Here is a 21135-nt window from a genome sequence, read left to right on the forward strand (position 1 = left end):
TGTTCTATCAAGGTAGAACTGTGTTTTGCCCAAATGAGGGTAGTAATCTGTGTTGAGAGTCCCAAGGCTTCTCCTGCTGTCACTCCTGCTTTAAAAGTGTTTTGAAGAAACATGCCTAGAAGAGCCTGTCGGATCATGCCCTTCAAGATAGGAGAGCTAAATATTAAAAGGACAGAGTCAGAGTACATGAGATCACGGAGGTGTGGCCAGTTCAGTTATCAGTGTGTAGGAGGACCTTATTCAGGATATAATCCTGGAAAAAAGCTATGCTGAACTCCCTCTCTGCCCATGGATCAGCCCCATAGTTTCAAGGGAAACATGGAAGAATAAAACTCACCTCATATCTTTGTCACTGATCACTTCAATAACAGGACAAGCAACCTTTTTTCTATGTAAATGAATTCTGTCCAGTAGAGGTTCCAACCACCCCACATTGCATTCTATATGAGAATCTAAGAAGGTCAGGACATCACCTAGAGCAGCAAGTAAATTTGCCATTATAACAAGGAGACAGGCAAAACTTAGAAAGGTTTACAGTATTTATTGGCCTCTTTAAAAAACATTCTGTCTGCTTCCCATTGTGGATAGCTATTTAACATATAATCCATACATAACAAAGAAGTTCATGGGAGACATTATTTAAACAGATTATATCTCTTCATTATTTATTCAAAAACTTCCACCTTGCCACAATATAATATTGTTTTTTTACTGTTCACTTTGTCAAGAACCATAAAAAGATTCCACACAAAAAAGTAACTTGGAAATGCTAATTCTTAACTGTATCTTAATCATACCATATATTCTTTCCAACACACAATTTTTATATACCACTGTGAAAAATGTCCTTTATGGCATTTCACTAATTGATAAGAATGCCTCGGCTGGTCAGCACCATATTCACCTAATTAGAAATTTCTCTAGAGTAGTGAAATTGTGATGTGCTTTAAAGCTTCATTAATATATATGACATATGAGTTGGAAAACATGTTAATAAAAGTTTTTCATTTTATTAACAGAGACTTCCAAACATTGCAGTGGTGTAATAATAAAAAGGTGTATCTATGGAAGGACAAATTTTATTTCATGCAGAACAATCTTGAAGGTGCTTATTAGTTCTATGTGAGCAATAACTGGTCCTATCACCTGCTAATGTCTCCATCGCTGCTGCATATCTGGCAAACTCAAAATGAAGTTGCTATATGCATACTAATATACTAATACTAAGGTCTTTTATAACATAATAGATTCTCTCTTGCCTGGAGGGGATCTCTGCACATAAGCCCCTTATGATCATAAAACATATGTCTAGTGGTTACATGACTTGGGTGTATAGTGGTAGGATTACCACTATACACCCATTTGTTTCATTTGTTTTTAACATGTAAGGGAGGCCGTTGAACACCCAAATGTGAAAATCAATCACTAAGCAATATAGGTATATTATCTAAAGGAAGGAAGATAAAGAGATAAATCAAAAAAATTCTCCTCCTTTTGATGATTTTTGGTATTACCTGTGAAAATATTCACCTCTCTCAGAATTTACTTTCCCTCAGTGAGTTTGCATAATTAAACCTTATTGACTGTGTAATGTAATTACCTCATTTTCTCTGGCTACAATTAACCCAGCCAACTCATTAAAGAAGCATTGCGTTAATTCACATTTCATTTTGATGGTCATCAGCTTTCAAAACTTGGAGACTTTATTAATTTATTTACATTATCCTATCCATGTCATGATTTCCAATAGACCAGGCTTGTGTGGATAAATTATTAAGGATCCTGAAGGGAAATACAGTGATAGAATGTGCAGAAAAAGGACACAAGGATGCCAAATAGAAGTCCCTTTTTACAACTCTATAATCCTTTAATTTGGGGGACACAGATTATTATTTTCATTTAAAAAAAAAAGAAATTTTCAGAAAGTTTTTCTATCACACATCTCAAAGTACTATTTGAGTCCAAAAATCAAAGCAAAAATTATAGTTTCAAACATATCTTCCACAAAATGTCTCAGAGTTGATAACAGTAACATTCAGAAGAAAAACAATTCCAAATATATATTGATACTGAAAATTGGTAAAGTATTAAGAGCCTGTGTTGCAAGAGCTATTAAAGTAGAGGAGATTTTCATACTGGAATATCAGTACAGCTGGCCTCAAGTACAGTTCTTGGCAAAACCTTTATATTAACTTGCTACTAAATTTCTATCTTTAGTGGGCAGAAAGTTTTAATATTTTAAATATATATGTAACACTTTCTGCTAAAAATACCAAGGTGCTGCATAGCAAATAAAACAACATCAAATTCATGAAATACTACATCAGCAGGAAAAGTATTTAAAAATTAAAAACATTACCACTAAAATCTATTAAAAAGGCCAGATTGGAAAGACATTCTGGAGTGCAGGTAAATTAATGCTAATTATACTGTGTAGGTGATTTTAAAAATATCTGCTATTGTACAATAAACTTATTGTACAGTTGTTGGAATAATACTGTTATATCACAGCATATAAACCCAGGCAATGATTTCTATACCGTTTAGGTCTTAATGTCATGTATAAAAACAGCCACTGTCACTAAATCAACAAATTCTTTACAGTGGGGGTACTGGAAATTGTTTTTAGTTTTATCTCTAACATTAATTTGAATTATGATTTGATTTTAATTAAACAATTTAATCATTTTATGGAGTGGTGTTGATAGTCTTAAGTTCTTAGATTCTTATCTTATTCAAAAAGTAGAAAACATATGTAGTTCAAGGTTGAACTGATGAATTCTTGCTGTTCTCTGAGCTTATAGGCAGTCCTTGGTTATTAACAGTAATTAGGGCTGGAATTTCCATTCCTAAAAAATGTAGTTGTAAAATGCAATATCATGTCACTGCACCATTTAACAACAGCATTTCTGGCAGTCCCCAGTTACTGTCATTAAGCTAAGACCGTGCAGGTTGTTAAGTGAGGACCTCAGAGGATTGTAACTCCTATTTCCTGCCAGCTTCCCCATTGAATTTACTTGTGGGAACCCAAGACTACAAATCATGTCAACATGACTGTGAGACACTGGCAACAACTGGGAAGCTGGCCAGTTGTTAAGCATTCAGATCATGATCCTGTGACCAGATCATGATCCTGTGACCATGGGGAATTGTGTCATATGGAATTCTGAGGATCAGTTTATTTTATTTATTTATTTATTTATTTTAGAAAATTTATATAGCCGTGTACTTGCTTGCATTATTAGGCAGCTTACAGTAATAACACAAAATAGAAAAATAAAAGTAAAAAAAACCCCAACAAGTACAATTAACTGAGTTGTAAGTACACCTCGGATGTAATTACAACTTGGTTGTACAACTCGGTTATTGCTCTCAGAAGTCAGAACGGTCGTTAAATGAAGACTACCTATCTTTTATTGTATTTTTTAAAAAATGTAAACTGCTTAGAATAATAAGGAGAGAGGATAAAACAAGCCATGACTTCACACAATGTGTGAATTCAGTTAAGAGTACTGCATGTTAGCATCTGCTCCCAGCTAACCAAAAGCTAGGAACATACTACTTTATTCTAATGAAATTTAAATGAACAAATTTCATTTAAGAAACTAGATTGTTCTAATTATTTCTGTACCTTGTAAGGTAACTGCAATTAATCAATCAATGCCATTCTGCTTACCTTTGGCAATCTCTGCTCCAGCTAGTCTTGCTCGTATTAAGCCATGCCTTTCTTTCAGATGAAGGATACGTACCTTTGGAAACTGTGCCATGTATTTGTCTAATTTGTCCTTCAGGTAAGCTAAATTAGAACAGAGGAGAATCAAGTATGTGGACTACAGATTGTACCTATTTCAAACTTAACTAACAAAATGGGTCATCAGTCCTCAAACATTGCCTCCAATTTATAGAGGATTATTGAAAAATACCAAAAAGTTGTTTTCTACCGACAGTTATTATAGGGGGTAGAAATTGTATATTACTATTACATATTGATCAACTGATTATACGTCACCCTTACTAGGTAGAATTGATCCAGTAAAATGCACACACACAAAATATGTATTTTTCATATCATCTATCCAGAAATAAACAATATTCTTGCAATCTGAAAAAAGTAAACATTCTACCTGCCAAGCAACTTAAGTGTCATTGCTGACCATTTTAAATAATAAAAACCAAAGATCCTCTAATGAAACAAGTACTTGGTTAAAAGCTATCTCCAGATTTGCAGTATTCTTTATGTCCCACTAAAAGGAAGGACTAACATAGCACTTTTGAGATGAGGAGGCCTATGAGGCTGCAGAGAATTACTTTTCCTGAAGAGAAAAAACTGAGTTGCCAACATTTGAAGCAGTCATGAAGATGTACCTGTCACCAATCTGCTGCTTCTGCCTTACAAAATGGCCCATTGTCATTTTCTGGGAAATTATTGTTAAAGGAAAAGAGATTTATCTGCACTATCTACAATTGAACCAAGTACTACCAAATCTTTCTTCCTCCTATAAGGATTTCACAGGTTAAAAATGTTTTTGTCATAACATATTTACGCAACTTCCCTCTCTGTATAGGCCAAAAGCAAATTCTTTCTATCAGGCTTCAGCGGTATACTTAGCTGATCTCTCAAATCTTGCACACAAGCATCCAATGACCCCAAAATATTCTGCATGCTTTTAAGTCAAATGTAATGTATGGTACATTTGTCTCTAAATTGTAAGGGGAGAAAAAATATGATATAATGTAGGAGAAGAGATGACAGAATCTGGAGGCAGAGTGAAAAGAGGGATCAGACTAGAGAAGTCCAACCCCTTCCTAGAGTGCCGTTGGCAGGTGCCAACTGTTAGTTGAGAGATTCCTATGCATAGCAATGAGTAACAATAAATCAGTTTAACTGGACCTTCACTTGTAGACCTGATCTTTTGTGCCTGACATACAGGGATCCACTGAAGCAAAATAAGGCCAGTTTGATATTTCAGGGAAATGTATGGGATGTATTAGAGAACCTCAGTAACTTCTATCATGATGAAAAAATATACTTTTTTCAAACAGTAAATTATCAAATGACATGTTGATCCTGAGATATCAACTTACCTCTTGTGCTAAAATCATCCACCAAAATTACTTCTTTAATCAATTCAAGGGGGGACCGGTTGAGGATACTGTGGACAGAACGCAGGAGAGTAGACCACACTTCATCAACAAAGCACATGATAATGCTAGTGGTGGGAAGGTCATTGTGCACAAGAAGATCTGAACATCTGGAGCAAAAGAGATTAGCATAGCATAATATAACATAAACAGTCAATACAAGCTTACTGGTAGAAGTGAACATCAACCTCTCCAATTGCTCTAAAAATGTATTTTACTGATGTTTTCTTCCTGAAGGCAAGAGAGTTGAGTTCTAAAAAATAAATTTTACTAAAATCAGGGCTTTTTTTTGTCATAGAATGCCCAGACCAGAGTTCTGGAACCTTTTTTGGATGGAACCTTGTAGGGTAGGCAAGGCGGGTTGTATGACATGTGTGACTTCCGGCACCTTTTTTTTTTTTTTTTACTAAAAAAGCCCTGACTAAAATAATACCTGCAAAGACTTCCTCCCCAGCAATTAAACATTGCGGGAAAGAAATTTGAGTGTAAAGTAAGGAAAGCTATTACTTGAGTACCTGATTCCAATACAGCTAACACCATCAGCAATCAGCATTGCTAGGCATCTGCTTAATAGAAATTGAGAAATAGCAGTGGCATAATTCTATAATACATCTTAATGTAGTGGGGAGCATTGTGAATTGTTAGGCCTGCTCAGTTTGTTGTCCATGTACTCACTAGTTAGGGAATTTGAAGGTTCTTACTCTTTTTTATGAAATTTTTTTTGATCTCAACATTAAAGTTAGATTGCTCAAACTTCAAACAGAAACTGTTACATCTATGATCAGACGGAGACAGGTGCATATCTGTCACATCCCCTTCTGCACAGCCAAGCAGATCAGACCAGGTGAAGAGAGTAAGTAAATGAGCATCAGGGAGGGAGAGGATCTGCTCAAGGAGAAAGGCCCCACTTAGAATTCTAAGCTAAAGGCTCTGCCACTGATTCCATGGGCTGACCTTGACTGCAACTGCACAAATACTATTGTAACCAAACGGTGACTGAGTTTCTGATAAAAATATCACAGTGAAAAATCCTGCTATTTACAATTCCCGCTAATGGGCTGGTTTTCACTGAAATTCACAGATTTTATCCCCCAAACTGGGCCAGAAGTGGAATCATCTCAATAAGACATGGTCCTTGGCTTTTAGCACTGGCAAAGTTTTGTGCCTACAGTGTGGCTTTCTGCTAGATACAAATCATAAATTACTGTTGCGTTTTCATGCAACACAAGGTACAATTTACATTATATCAGAAGCAACAGAAGCTGCTGGTGCATAATTCTTTATACATTCTAATTTTTTTTAAAAAACAAGCTTTTTCTGTCCCTTTTTGTAAGAGCATTCTTCAAGTCCTAATTCAGACACTCACAGTATCTCATTCCTGAGTAAAAAAAAAATTCAGATTCTCATTAATTTCTGGATGGGTCCAGACAGATTTGCCTGGCTCTTTTCAGCTGTCAAAAGAACACTGAAATTAGAGGGATTAGGAGAAGGGGAAAGCTTAGTGTACCAAAGAGCAGATGTAGAACTTTTAAAGTTCAACTTAAAATCCAGATTTGTGGCTTGGTTTGAGATACTGTTGTTCAGTCACTAAGTCATATCCGATTCTTTGTGACCCCGTAGATCAGTGGTTCTCAACCTTTTTAATGCCGCGACCCCCACCCGGTCATAAGTCAAGGACTACTCAACTGGTGCAGCACCGTTTGCAGAATGGGACTTTTGGCGGGCTCAGCAGGGCATAGACAGCCTGGACAATTCCTATTGGCTTTTGAAAGCCAATAGAATTAGACTCTATTCAAGAGAGTCTATTCTATTGGCTTTCAAAAGCCAATAGAATAAAAGGGAGTAGCACAGCTAAGGAAAAGGGGAAAAAAATGGCGGACTGTGTTGTTTGGCGACCCCCATGAAATGGTCATTCGACCCCAAATGGGGTCCCGACCCACAGGTTGAGAACCGCTGCCATAGATCCTAACACACCAGTCCCCCCCACCCTACACTGTCTCCCTGAGTCTGCCCAAACTCATGTCCCCTGCATCAATGACACTATTTAACCATCTCATACTCTACCATCCCCGTCTCCTTTTGCCTTCAATCTTTCCCAACATCTTTTCCAATAGGTCCTCTCTTCTCATTTGGTGGCCAAATTAGCCTCGAGATACATATTGCCAGCTACTAAATAGGCTTTTCAGGCACATCCACATTCTATTATCTTAAAATAGTTCTTTCTCTTCCTTCCGTACCCACTTCTGAGATTGAATAGAAGACTTTTTTCAAGAAAGTCATGGAGCTTATTTCCATTAGACAGAGTGCTGAAAAAAATAAGACAAAGAATTCTGCAAATGCCATGAAGTTACTACCCAAAGAAAACAACACGGGAATTAATTCTGTAATAAGGTTAAAAAAAAAAAAAGGAAAAATCCTTGCCAAGAATTTGTGATTGGGGATATATTTTCCAGTTTCTTCCAAAGGTTAACCAAGAAATGGGAAGACTGAAAAGTAAAAACTATAATGAGGCATCATGTTTTCTCGGCATTCTTGCAAGTAACTAAGCATTCTTGCAAGGATGCAGAGTTATTATTTACTTTACAGTATTATTATTTATTTAATAATAACATTATTACTGGCATCCTGCAAAGCCTTGGAATAGCATTCTTCCATATTCCATCCCACATAAAATGTAACATTTTTCTGATCTGGCGTTCTATGAAGAAACATGTGGCTGGAGATAAATATTCTTATACATTTGTCACAATATTCCAAGCTGGACAAAGTCACCCAAAGTATTCGAGTAAATTAAAAGAAGCTAGATTCAGCCATTCAATGCTGTTCTGACCATAAATACCATAGTGAAGATCTACTGGCAGAGAAGTGACCCTATAAAGAACCTCCAACTTAAAGACTTTCTTGAACAAGAGTTAAATTCAACATTTAACTCTATGGTAAGTTTAATTGAGAAATAACCCATAAGTTGTACTAACTGTTGATAGATTTTCTGTTTGTATTAATACAGTCTTGTCGCTGGCAAAGAATAGTCCCTAGTGGATGATAAAAATAAAAGATCCAGGCTGCAGCCTGGATTACTATTAGCCAGTTTCTGGTTTAAAATAGCACCCGCCTCCTGTGATCAAACAGGGTGGCCAAAATAGTCTTCAAATCCCAAGGCACCTACATTATTTTTCCAGAGGAAAATCTTTGTTTAAAAAAAACAACAACAACAAGAAGGGTTGGCAATCACAATGTGTTATAAGGAAACAGAAGTCAAGAGAAATGAAATAATTTATGTAGAGCAAACACTGTGGATTTTATTGTAAAAGGAAGGTAGATGTAAAGCAAATGTAAACTGTGTGTAAACTGGAAGCATTTAACATTGAAACTAATGTTTTCCAACTGCCCAGATATTACAGCTTCCAGAAGTCTCAGCCAACATGGCCCTGGGTTTCCTGGGTGTTGTAATCCCGATTTAACTGGAGTTATAAAAGCCCGAAAAGTAGGTAACTTGCTCAAGTATAAAATGGATAGCACACCCATGATTTTTTATTGAGCCTAAATGCTAACATGCCAGCACCAAAGCTGAACCTTTCCAACGCTGCCATAACAAAGATAAAAATATTTTTGATTGAAAAAAAAGAATCATCAAAACCTGGAGATCTGAACTGGGTCTTACTTGGATTTATTCAGTAACACGCATTGCAACTCCCAAAATTGCAAGCTGGCATGGAAATCAGCTTGGAAAAGGCTGTAGTAAGAAATGCCTCTCTGGGGGAGAGGGCAGAGTGAATCACTGAATCTACCTCTAGATCAGCGATTCTCAACCTGTGGGTCGCAACCCCATTTGGGGTCGAACGACTATTTCACGGGGGTCGCCAAACAACGCAGTCCGCCATTTTTTCCCCCTTTTCCTTAGCTGTGCTACTCTCTTTTATTCTATTGGCTTTTGAAAGCCAATAGGAATTGTCCAGGCTGTCTCTGCCCTGCTGAGCCCGCCAAAAGTCCCATTCTGCAAATGGTGCTTCAAGTTGTCTGCAGCGAAGGCGAGCTGTCTGGAAGTTTCCACCCCTCCCTGCTGAGCAACTACTAAAAATGTAAGTAAAAGAGGGCCAGGGGTGAGAGGTGGGAGGCCGGCGGGCGCAGGGAGGGTTGCTGGCGCTCATGGGGCCCGGCAGGTGCCTTACCTCCCTTGGGCTGGGCCAGCTGGTGGCCCAGCTGGGGTCGGCCTGCTCCATCTCTGCCACTTGCCAACTACACTCGGCCGGCACAGGGGGCGGCACCACGCATGCACGGCACTCCCGGACAGGGAAAATCCTCGACTTACGACTGGTTGGGTAGTCCTCGACTTACGACCAGTTGAGTAGTCCTCGACTTACGACCGGTTGAGTAGTCCTCGACTTACGACCGGTTGGGGGTCACGGCATTAAAAAGGTTGAGAACCACTGCTCTAGATAGTAGTGTTCCACTACTATTAAATCCTATGGTTACTTAAGACTATAGATTGATCACTGGAAGTTCCCTAGCATAAAATTGCAATGTGAGTTTATGGAAGTTATTTTTTTTATTCTTAACAAAATTCTTATACAAGCAAACCTAGTTTAATTCCAGCTGGGAGACAGAAAAAAAACAACAATTTGATTTCCAGTGCACTCTAGGAAATGTGGAAATTGGAAAGATGAGATTTTAGAATGAATTAGTTTTGGTACTCAGAAGATGAAAAAAAGGTAAGCATGTCAGGAAGACAGCAAGAACCTTTTAATTATAAAGCTCTAGCGACAGTGACAAACACCTAAAACATTCTGCATCAGTAAGTATCTGAGTGTCATGTGACACAACGTTCTTACAAAGCATTAGTAAAAAGGCAACCCCATGACACTTTGCTGCCATGTATATCCCAGGTTATGTGAGCAGATCACACACACTTTTTACTAGGTCAGGGGTAGGCAACCTTGGCTCTTTTATGACTTATGGACTTCAACTCCCAGAATTCCTGAGTCAGCATGGCTCAGCTTGGAAACCTCTCCCTTTCCCCTCAGCATGGCTGGTTCAGGAATTCTGGGAGTTGAAGTCCACCAGTCATAAAAGAGCCAAGGTTGCCTACCCCTGTACTAGGTCAAGGTACTTTCAAGAACTTTCATTTTAATATAGTTTTAACATAATGTAAAATAACAATTCACAACTGTCCTTGAAAATGTCCTCTGGAGTCCCTACCAGATGAATGTGGCAGGACTGAAATTTTCAAATTATTTTCCCCTAGGGAAAGGTATACATTGCCCATTATTTTTGGTGTGCGCCAAAGACTTTATTTATTTTAAATTTTTAAAAACATTGCTATAGCTGGTGCTCATTCCAACATATTTTACGGCTGTGAAACTTACAATTATGTTACATAGGCAGTCCTCGATTTATGACCATGCGTAACAATGCTTCAAAGTTATGGCTGCCTCGAACCAAATGATTTACAACCTGTCCTGGCACTTATGACTATCTTATCATCCTCATTCACAATTCGGGAGCTTGGCAACCAGCTCACATTTATGACCCGTTGCAGCATCCTGAAATCGCATGACAATGATTTGCAATTTTCCTAGCTACTTTCCAACAAATGGGGAATTGGCTTAACAATGTGATTCACTTCATTCATTCGTCTGTTCATTCATTCATTCATTCATTCATTCATTCATTCATTCACTGAAACAATTTATTTGCTGCCCATCTAGTATCCAAAGACTCTGAAAAAAGAATAAAATTATCCATTAGAAAAACACAAATAAAAAACAACTGTGGTAAAAATGGTCAGAAAAATTGATGGCTCCCTTTGCAACTGCCCCAATTTACTATGGAAATTCTGCTCTCAATTGTGGTCATAAATCAAGGACTACCTGTATCATATCGCTTTGTTTAATGATTCTGTATTATTATCTATTTATCTCTTGTATTAATTGTGAGATACCTTGGGACTGGAACACATTTATAAATCTCTCAAAAAAGAAAGTCATATTGCAATTCTTGCTATATGACTACCAGACTTATATAAAGCAAAGAGTGCACAAATGGACTAAAAGGACTGCTATTCTAAGGGGGGGGGGTATTTCAGTGTTATTTTTGATGGTGTTAAGGATGTTACAATAAATCATGGGCAACATAGCAATATAGGTTAGATCCACCCCTGATCGCAAAATGCAGAACTAGTAGCTATCAAGTGAAGGGCTGAAGAAACTTCAGAAAGAGAGCCTCACAGGAGTGACAGAAATAGAAGACATGCAGTTGAGAATTTTATTTTATTTTTTAAAACAATTATGCTGCCCATTTCCCTTTTAAGGTAAATAGAAAGCTGATGTTTGGATGACACACACGCTTCGAAGTAATCACGAATAAATTTTATGTATCCTGCAGTCTCTAGAAATACAGTAAAACCCACTACCATCTCTGCAAATCTAGAGCCAGCCTTTTTTGAGTGCTCAGTCTGTCACAAATAAACACGCACGAGGTGGGGTGGGAGTAGACTTGCCTGAAATGTATATACAAGCAAAGGCTGAAGGAAGTAGCAAGTTGCCTCAGACCATTGTTCCCAAGAATGCTTTCAACTTAGAAAATGGGTCCATTTAAAGGGCTCCAGAATGTATAATTGTTTCTTTTTTTTCCTGGCAATTCCATGCATTATTTCCCTCTTCCAATAGCCCAATAAAGTAAAATGCAGCAACGTCAAAGAAAACAAAATCCACTTATATCCAGACAAGACTTTAATGTCCAGGAGTATTACTAACATTCATGATGATGTTCAAGGGTTTTGTTTGCATATACTTAGTAGAATAAATTGATTTGTTTGGAGAGCTGGCGCCCTTTAGAAAAAAAGAAGAAGAAACTACTTGCAAGGCTGTTTTTCTGTCACGTTGTCCAAATAAAAGCTTCTCCTCCTCCCGCACAGCACAGTCAGCGAACACTGAGGTGTTATTGACAGCCTCAAAGCAGCAACGTTTCAATGTGACCCACTAAGCCTATCAAAGAAGTACAGCAGAAAATCTGTAGATCTAGCCGGTGATAAAGATTTCTCTCATTTCATTGAATTTGTCATTTTTACATCATGCTGGTTTAGGGAAAAAAAAATAGAAGAGTCAAAGGTTTTGGTCAGGTCTTCTCTGCATGAACAAAAGGCTGAAGGGAAAGCATTTTTCTCCATTTCTATTTGCAATTCAGCTAAGGGTTTGATGGATGCCTTAAGGGAATCTTTACCCCTTAGGCTAATATATCTTCCAGCAGATCTTGAGAAGGCTAGGGCACGCTATCAAAGAATTCCTCCCACAGAGAATCCGTTCTCCTGATCATTTTTCACCAATGTTTGATAGGGTGGTTGATCCTATCCTCCCAACCTAGATGGAAAACTATTTTTTTTTTTTTTGTTCTGGGTTGTTTTGTTGGGAAAATAGTGGACTGTATCTCAATGGGAGCATGCCTGTTTTACATGACAAGGCTCTTAATTCAATGACTGGCATCTCTTGATTAAACACAGATCAAATAGCAGTTGATGGGAAACATTATTCTCTGCCCTTGGCCATTCTGGGCTTCATAGTCTTTTCAGGTAATCCTGTTGTATTTGAGAGCCTTCACTCTGCTAAGGTGCCCCTGAATGCTGCCCAAATATTGCCATAATGCACCACTATCGTTGGCCAAACCCAAGGGTATCAATAGGACAATGGTGCATTGTATCAATAATTTGATTTACAAAGTGAGTGCCAAGCTACAGTTTCTGCAGGTAATATACCAACATGTATCTATGACAACATCCAAGACAGATCATTTTAAGGCTCTCTGGTGCCTTTATTAATGTGCTTGTGTTTCAAGATGTTAAAGACAGCCTTTGTTGGCCTACCTGCTTTCAAGTTCAGTTAGACTGGCAGACAAAGGGGAAATGGAAAACAGCTTTTAGGCAGAAGAATTTAACTCCTCGAGAATGAAAGGCTATTTACCTTGCTCAGCTGCCATATTTCAAAGGCCTCTGAGAATTTTGCAATGGCTTTAACTGAGGTGTCAGATTTATTTGCCACAATATTTCTGTATTGCCCAAACATTTTGCCACACGGGTTTAAAAAAAGGGAGCATAAGTGCAAATAAAAATGGAGCCCAAGTCCAAAGATTCAGGCCAAAAACCTGATGGTAAAGGTTGGTTTCCATAGCTTTGTAAACACAAGTAAAATGAGGGCTCCCCTCCCCCCACCTCAGAGCCCCAAGTGTTCCATAATGAAGATGCTGTTTGCAAGGAAGAGCATCTCTGAGTGCCCAGCCCCTTAAACTCAAGTAGGGAGATTGATTCTGCAACTCCACAGTTAGTTAAGTCATGTATGCTTTACACAGGTTAAAAGAGCACTGGGTATTTTCTGTCTTAGGTACCAGAAACCGACTATTTAAGACACATAAATGCTGCTTTAAATATATGCAATTCCTAAATCAGTGCACTTCTCTCCATAAGCCGATTATCACGCATGGGTAATACTGTTTTGCATGGCTCTGAAAGCCTGTGTTAAAATGAAATAACGATTGCCACTGATTTGATTCTGTGGCTGAGTTCACACATCACAGGAAGCTATATTATGGCTCTGCTGGTTTTGGGGGCGGCGGTGGTGGTTTATATAGTCTGAACTGAATCATCAAGATTTGTAAACTATAGCTTTTAGCTTAGTACTACTATACAACTGTTTTCCCTACAGCAGAATAAAAACATCTAATTGAACTTTTTTTTTTTACAAAATGTAAAGGTAGAATTATAACTGAAAAAAATGACATTTAAATAAAGAAAAGGATGCTAAATACAGAAGCAAGACGAGGACTGGAGCACTATGTAATGCATTCATGCCTGGGAACACTATTTGGAGAAAACTAATTTATTTATCAGATTTAAATACTGCCTAGCTCATTCATAAAGTGACTCCGGGCAGTTTACAGAAAATGATGGATTTCCTGTAACTGGATGTCTGTGTCTCTTTACTGGTTTAGCACCAGGGGCACTGATGGATACTCTTGAGACTGGTTCAAACTTCCTTTTTCTTTTTGAGGTGATAGCTGCCAAAGCAAAATTCTTCTTGCAGGAAAATTGCTCCTCTAAGGGCCAACTTTAAAATAAGCAGAGAGGAAATCCTTGTGTTCCATATTCAAGGCTACACAAACAGTTTGTATGTCTGTATGTGTGGGTGTGTTTACACAGTTCAGCACATCACTCAGTGTTAACCTTTTTGGTAGCAATGATATTTAATCTGATGGGCCATTTTCCAATTTTCACGTGCATCCTAGTATCAGCATGGATATTCTAGTTGTACAGTTCCACTAACAAGATTCCAGATATAAAAATCCATAGCTACGTTTCAGCAGTGACACACCATTTTAAACACACTCATCCCACAAAATTATGTACACTCACCAGAAAATTAGATAAAGCAAATATACTGCAACTAATTTCTGAACAAACTTTAAAAGAATTGCATTGCACAGTAGTTTCATTTGCCCAGTGCACCTCTATGAAAAATACTAAAATAATTTAAATTGTTCACAGTAGCCTCTAAGTCCTTCAATAATTTGAGATCCTGCTATTTGAGCTTCCAGGTTAACATCTGATGTTCTGTAACTTTTTTCAAATATTGGGGGAGGCCTTTTCTGTATGGTGGCCTCACATTGTTTGAATATTTCCTCTGAAATAGCCTTTGTTGGCTTTGAGGAGAACTTTAAAGGTTAATTCTACTCCACATATTGCTAATTATGCTTACTACTAATTTGCTGATGCAAATTTATGTAATGTATATTCAGTTGTTTAGGTACCTATGACTTTTGTGAATATTGTATATCTAAAATAATATTTCTTTCTGAAGACTACATCTGAACTAGGGGTCTTTTCCCTTTTATTTTAGATTTTTTTTAATGCTGTCTTTATTCTTATAAATAATTCAAGGCTGTGAACATACCTAATACCCCTCCTCTTTCCCCCACAACAACCCTGTGAGGAAAGCTGGCTTGAGAGACAACGAGTGGTTCAAAGTCTTCCAGTGGACAGGAGAGACTAGAACTCAGAGGTTTTGTGGTTTCTAATCTGGTGACTTAATCACTAGAGCAGGGGTAGGCAACCTTGGCTCTTTTATGACTCGGGGACTTCAACTCCCAGAATTCCTGAGCCAGCCATGCTGAGGGGAAAGGGAGTTTCCAAACTGAGCCATGCTGGCTCAGGAATTCTGGGAGTTGAAGTCCCCGAGCCATAAAAGAGCCAAAATTGCCTACCCCTGCACTAGACCAAACTGGCTTTTTTTTTTTGTTTGTTTCATAGATTCCTTTGAGAGTTTCATGAAGCCTACAAACTCTTTTGGTGGAAAACAAGGAGTATTTTCTTTTAATTAATCACAATTATATGTCCACTTTCATGCAAAACAACTTTGGGTGGCATATAACACTGAAATGCATGTTACATATTTAAATGCATACAAATGTATAGCTATAGATGGTATTACAAAGTAAATCAATTATGCTCAATCCAATTATCAAATACTGTATGAAAAAAATAACTGTATAGTATAATATAATAATGTTTTCTGAGGTTTTCGCGGGTGTTTGTATGTAGGTCTTCGGTTATTCGGGTTTTCTCCCGCGTCAAATTGGAAGTGTCTTGGCGACGTTTCGACGAAGTCTCATTCGTCATCTTCAGGCTGGTGTTTTCGGCTTCGTGCTTTGCACATTGCTCCTAGAAGCACGAAGCCGAAAACACCAGCCTGAAGATGACGAATGAGACTTCAGACTTCGTCGAAACATCGCCAAGACACTTCCAATTCGACGCGGGAGAAAACCCAAATAACCAAAGACCTAATATAATAATATTCATATAATATATTCAAATTCATGGACTCCATGAAATCTATCTTCAGGCCCTCAAGAATTCCTGTTCTAGACAAGCATTTGATAAATCAGCAATTGTGTGCTGTGCAGCACAAGTAATCACAGCTTACCCAGCAGGCCTTGTGTCATCAATAGCACGATCAACTGGGATTAAGTCACTGAGGTAGACATTGAAATTCCCTTCATTCCATCTCCTTTTGGCTTCTTCCTCCTTTTCACCTGGGACTTCAGCAGGGCGCCCAAATTGACCCGGCGCTCTGGGGTCTCTTGGGGCCAAGGTCCTATCGATTGTTAACACTTTGTGCAGCCGATTTTTTTCTGCGAAATCCACATTACTCTGATTAGGTTTGAGGAATTGCTCTTCGCCTGTTAAATGGCCTTTGTCAATCTTCCCCAGTGCTCCTCCTCTAGCAAGGATCCCCTCCGTGGTCACGGCTTTAATTAGCCCACCTATTTGGGTTGCATTGGTGGCTTTCCGCTTATTACTGCTTTTCTCACCTGGCAGCTGTACAGACTTTCCCATCGATCTAAATCCTTTGGTGCTGACTTGGAGATGCTGAATTGTTGGAAAAACCATAGGGACCAGCTCCTTGGTTATAAAGACCTGCTGGTTTTCCAAAAGAGCATCCTTTGCTGGGGGTAGTTTTGCATCCTTCCTATTTGGCAGGTTTCCTGGAGCTCTTTTATTCAGAGAGACTTCCTGCTTCTCTGCTGTTGAGGTATTCAGCTTGCCAGCAGGTAAACCCCACCTTCCTGTGACCTCAGGAGCCTCTACCATTCTTAGTAGCCCCCCAGTCCTGTTGGCTTTGGGAAGACCCTGCCATTCCTCAGGCTTGCTTCCGGTGGGGACACCACGTTTTAACCCAGCCAAAGCCCATTTATCTGTGAACTCCATGTGCAATAACTCCTCCGCTCCTCCCGCGGTCCTCTGAGCAGGCGCCTTCTGAGGGGCTCCCTTTGGAAGAGTTGGGTTGGCAGGCGCTCGCCCTTCAGCAACTACTGAGTGGGGCTCCTGGTCCCACCGGGCCAGAGCTGGGGTTGTCTGCCGGGGGTGGCTGGTGGCTGCCGCCCCATTGACTTTCTTTCCCGCGGAATAGGAAGGTTCAGCCGGCGGCAGCCGCCGTTTCAGCGGTAGTATGTCACGCAGGCCGGGTATTTTCCCGGGCGCTGCTTTGGCCGGGGTCGTGCCGGGGGATAAGCGCTGCCTTCTCCCCTCCGCGCTCCGGCCAGCATCTTCGCTGTTCCTAGAAGGCTTCCCGTCTTGTCCCGGCGGAGAGACCTCGGACTCCTCTCGGGACCACCTCCCTAGGCCATCCTCGGAGTTGCGCCAAACTCGCCGTCGCCCCCTTTCCTTCCCGCCCGTCTCCCCTTGCAGCACTTTGGCGCCGCTCTCGCCGAAGGACAACTTGAGGGCTGCCATGTCAAAGATCAACCAAATGACCGAGGCTGCGAAAATCAAAGCCAGGACTCGCCCGCTGCCTCGGCAAACCTTTCGGAATTTATTCATTTCGGAGAAAAGTTTGCCTGGCCTCTGAAAAGCTTTTCTTCCGGCCGCCTCCGGGCCTCCTTACCTACAGAGGCGGCAAGAGGAGCGCCACGCGGAGCCCCCTCGCCCTGGAGCGCGCCCGCATAGCGAGCTAGGAGAAGTCGCCTGTTGCGCCTTGCCTGCGTGGCATATTTATAGCGCGGCATCCACGTCTCCTCGGTGTCGCGTGGCCGGCCTTGCAGCCGCATGTCCTGAGTCAATCAGCCAGCCTGCAAGCAGGGGCCGAGCGGCCGGCGGGTGCAGTTTGCAGCGAGTCTTACGAGTCCCCTTCCTCCTCCTCCTCCTCCTCCTCTCGGCAGCCTGGGAGATTCTCCATTCTATTTGATGAGAAAGAAAGAAACAGGCGGCTGCAGATCAGCTGGAGAAACTGATCCCACCTACCCGCCTCCCCTCCACCCCACCCCAAGCTGGTTTTCTTTCTCTGTAATTCGACACCACCTCGGAGAGAAAACAAAGCGCAAACTTCTCACTGCTTTGGCGTAGGCTCTACTACTATCACCTTCCGAGATCCCAGATCCTTTTGAAAATCGTGCCCAAACGCCAGAAACAAACCTGGTGCGTGCCTATGGTCTGTCTTTTTTGTGTGTATGTGGCTCACGATTCCATCTTTGTACTCGGGAAATTCTCTTCAGAAAACTTTTGTACTATCTTGAATGACTCTTATGTATATTCATTAACCACCCACCTTTTTCTGTTTTTTGGCAAGTCATGGTTTATTTGATCGTGGTTTATTGAATAAATTTGCCGAGTTCAGAGGTTACACTAAGGCACACAAGCTAGGGTTCACCAATCATAGTTTGGTGGATTTAGCTGACATGCTAAGCCAGCAGCAAACCATGTTTCAGGTCAGCATGTTACTGCAGTGGCTGGCAGCAGCGGATCAAAGAGGTGGTTGGGTTTTGAGGGGAAGGGAAGAAAGAGGTCCTCTGAAAGTGCTTGAAAGCAATTTATCTTACTACTTTTTGATATTTGCAGTAGTAGGAACCAATGAGAACGTTTTCAAATTGTGCTCATTTCAGGGAGGATTCAGTAAAAAAAAACATCCTGGCATAAGACTCATGCAATAATAAAATAGGACAGAAATAAAAATAAAAAATTCCCCCATGATGGAGCATTTGTTAAAGCAGTGATTCTCAACCTTTCTAATGCCGTGACCCCATAATACAGTTCCCCAAGTTGTGGTGACCCCCAAGTGGGTGTGGCCACCAATAAGATGGAGTAGGACAGCTAGGACAAAGGGAAAAAAATGGCGGACAGCATGGTTTGGCGACCCCCGTGAAATGGTCATTCAACCCCAAATGGGGTCCCGACCCACAGGTTGAGAATCACTGTGTTAAAGGTAGGTGGATATGAGCCTCCCAGGATAGAGGCCTACAGAGATAATGTCCCACTGAAAAGGCTCCTTTTTCAGTTAGGACAGGTCACCATATTTCCCTGTCAAGCAACAGGAGGAGATTATTAATAATAACAACAACAACAATAATAATGTGGGCCTTCTATGGGTCTTTCAGTTGTGAAGCCATGTTCTTCCTTATGTCTTGAGCTCCAAAAAATTACTGTATATCAGCATGGGATTTGCAGTCTCTGTTGCTAGTCCCAGTCCTACCTCTGTTTTAAATCACTGCAACAAAGCTAACAACTGCTTTTGGAGAGACTCAAAAAATGGGGGGGGGGAGGGGAATGTCTTGGTCATGGATTGACAATGAGATTAACACGGAGCCATGGCAGAAACAGACGAATGCAAATCATAAAAAGCCCTTACAAGGGAGCCAATAGGAAGCCAACATTACTTGGTAGAACTGAATTTAAAGAGAACTGCTTCTTATTTCCTCCTTTGACTTGGACGCTCTGAATGGCGCGCAAACAAGAATGCAACATCTGTTCCAAGTGCATGAAAGCAGATATTTGGTAGTTAGTAAGATATGGCTCAGGAAAGATCTCATTCTTGCATCACAGGTTTAGATAATCTGAAGCTGCAATCCTAAATCTGTTTTTTTCTGGATGGGAAGTAATTTCCATTGAAATCCATGAGACTTATATCTGCGTATAGAAATATGTTGTTGGCCTTAAAAGTTAGTAATTTTTGTGTAGAATAGAAGTTTTCAGATGCTATAAAAAGTGATAAAGGAAGGAAAGTAGAAAATGCATTTTAATAGTTATCTTGTAATTGGAAGAGCATTCTACCCAGCACATTAAATGTTCACATTGAGCTATCCAAGACAATTGTGACAGCTGCAATAGAGTGGATCAGGGTCTACAGGTTGCCTACTTTTGCTGTAAATGACAACAGCCTTTATGGAATGAGCCCGCAGTAACTCTGTTCACACATATTGCTAAGCCCAACACATTTTGGCCTGGCAGTATGTATGAATATAGCCAGCACATGAAAACACATGAAAGATTGCTGTTGTTCCTTTGGTGTGGTACAAAGAAAAAAATTTAAAATTGCCATGCTGTGGTTTCAAACATCTCTGTGATGCCCCATTGAATACTAGCTTCTCACAGCATCAGCCAGCCCACAAATTGCTAAGAATAGTTGAATAACATAAGAATTTTTTAGCAGTTTCTTCTCCCCCTTCACTCCATGAATGAATTATTGAAAATAAGTGAAAGAGTATGCCCCACTTTTAAACTTTTATTGCACATTATGAATCATGAAACATTTCACAGCTGGAAATAGCATGGTCAAATAGCCCTACCATAAACTTTACAATGTGGCTTTACTACTCAGCAAATACAAATGTGTGGTTTCTGTTTGGACAGACCTGTTCAACACAAGACAGCAGCTTTTACACTGTGGATTGATTAATTTATTCCAGAAGGCTAACTTTAAAATAATACCAAGAATCAACCTCACATAGACAAGAAAATTTAACATGTAATAAAAGTTTCCCCTTCTTTTCATTTTCTTTTTGAAAAAAAAATATACAAAACTCAAAAGTGGAGATCATGACATTTTTGATGCTTAGTAAGAAATCAAGCCAGACCTCATATCTACAATAAATATTTAAGATAAGTGTTCCAGGATATTGGCGTTAGAACAGCTGCTTTGCATGCAATACTGTGCAAATTTGACAATGAGGATTATAGCAACAACACATACTTAACTGTAGTTTAAAGGAAATATTAATCCATTTTAAATCTGAAAGCAAATGGCTAACAAAGCTAGGGTTTGATTCCTCTGATTAATGAGCTAATAGTAGTGAGATCTGTAAATCTACATTTGCTACTTTGCTTTCAGCTCTATTAGTTTGTAATCATATAGAACAGATTATCTCCAGGTCAGCCCTGACTCAACATTCTACTGTAACTCTGGTGTTGGTAGAAGGACTGGTTCAATTTTGGTCCAATAGATGGGAAGGAATAGTTGGTAATTAAAGCACAATGAATACTTTGAGTACTTCTACTTGATACATCTATTATTAAAGACCATCACCTTAGGCTCCAAACAAAACCTAAAACTTCCTTCCTTCATATAAAAAATTATGTATATCAGGCAGAAAATTGTGCTATGTGCTGAACTTTTTCAGGTACAAGAGACCAGTCAATTAATCCATTTAGGATTGACAGTTATTACCACTTTACATTGATAT

General features: G+C 39.6%; 1 protein-coding gene across 1 annotated transcript in view; it reads right to left on the reverse strand.

The window, feature by feature from the left end:
- Positions 1-17905, reverse strand: part of GALNT5 (polypeptide N-acetylgalactosaminyltransferase 5) — a 50408-nt gene extending 32503 nt beyond the window's left edge. Inside the window, exons 1-4 of the mRNA XM_039335396.1 lie at positions 16107-17905; positions 5086-5252; positions 3677-3796; positions 338-473 (exon numbers count right to left, since the gene is read on the reverse strand). Of these exons, the coding sequence (XP_039191330.1) occupies positions 338-473; positions 3677-3796; positions 5086-5252; positions 16107-17503 (1820 nt within the window). The 5' untranslated portion in view covers positions 17504-17905. The remainder of the gene's footprint in view (positions 1-337; positions 474-3676; positions 3797-5085; positions 5253-16106) is intronic.
- Positions 17906-21135: the final 3230 nt, after the last annotated feature.

This window comes from Crotalus tigris, unplaced genomic scaffold, assembly GCF_016545835.1.
Source record: "Crotalus tigris isolate CLP2741 ecotype Arizona unplaced genomic scaffold, ASM1654583v1 scf7180000017641.3106099, whole genome shotgun sequence".
In the NCBI taxonomy this organism is placed as follows: Eukaryota; Metazoa; Chordata; class Lepidosauria; order Squamata; family Viperidae; genus Crotalus; species Crotalus tigris.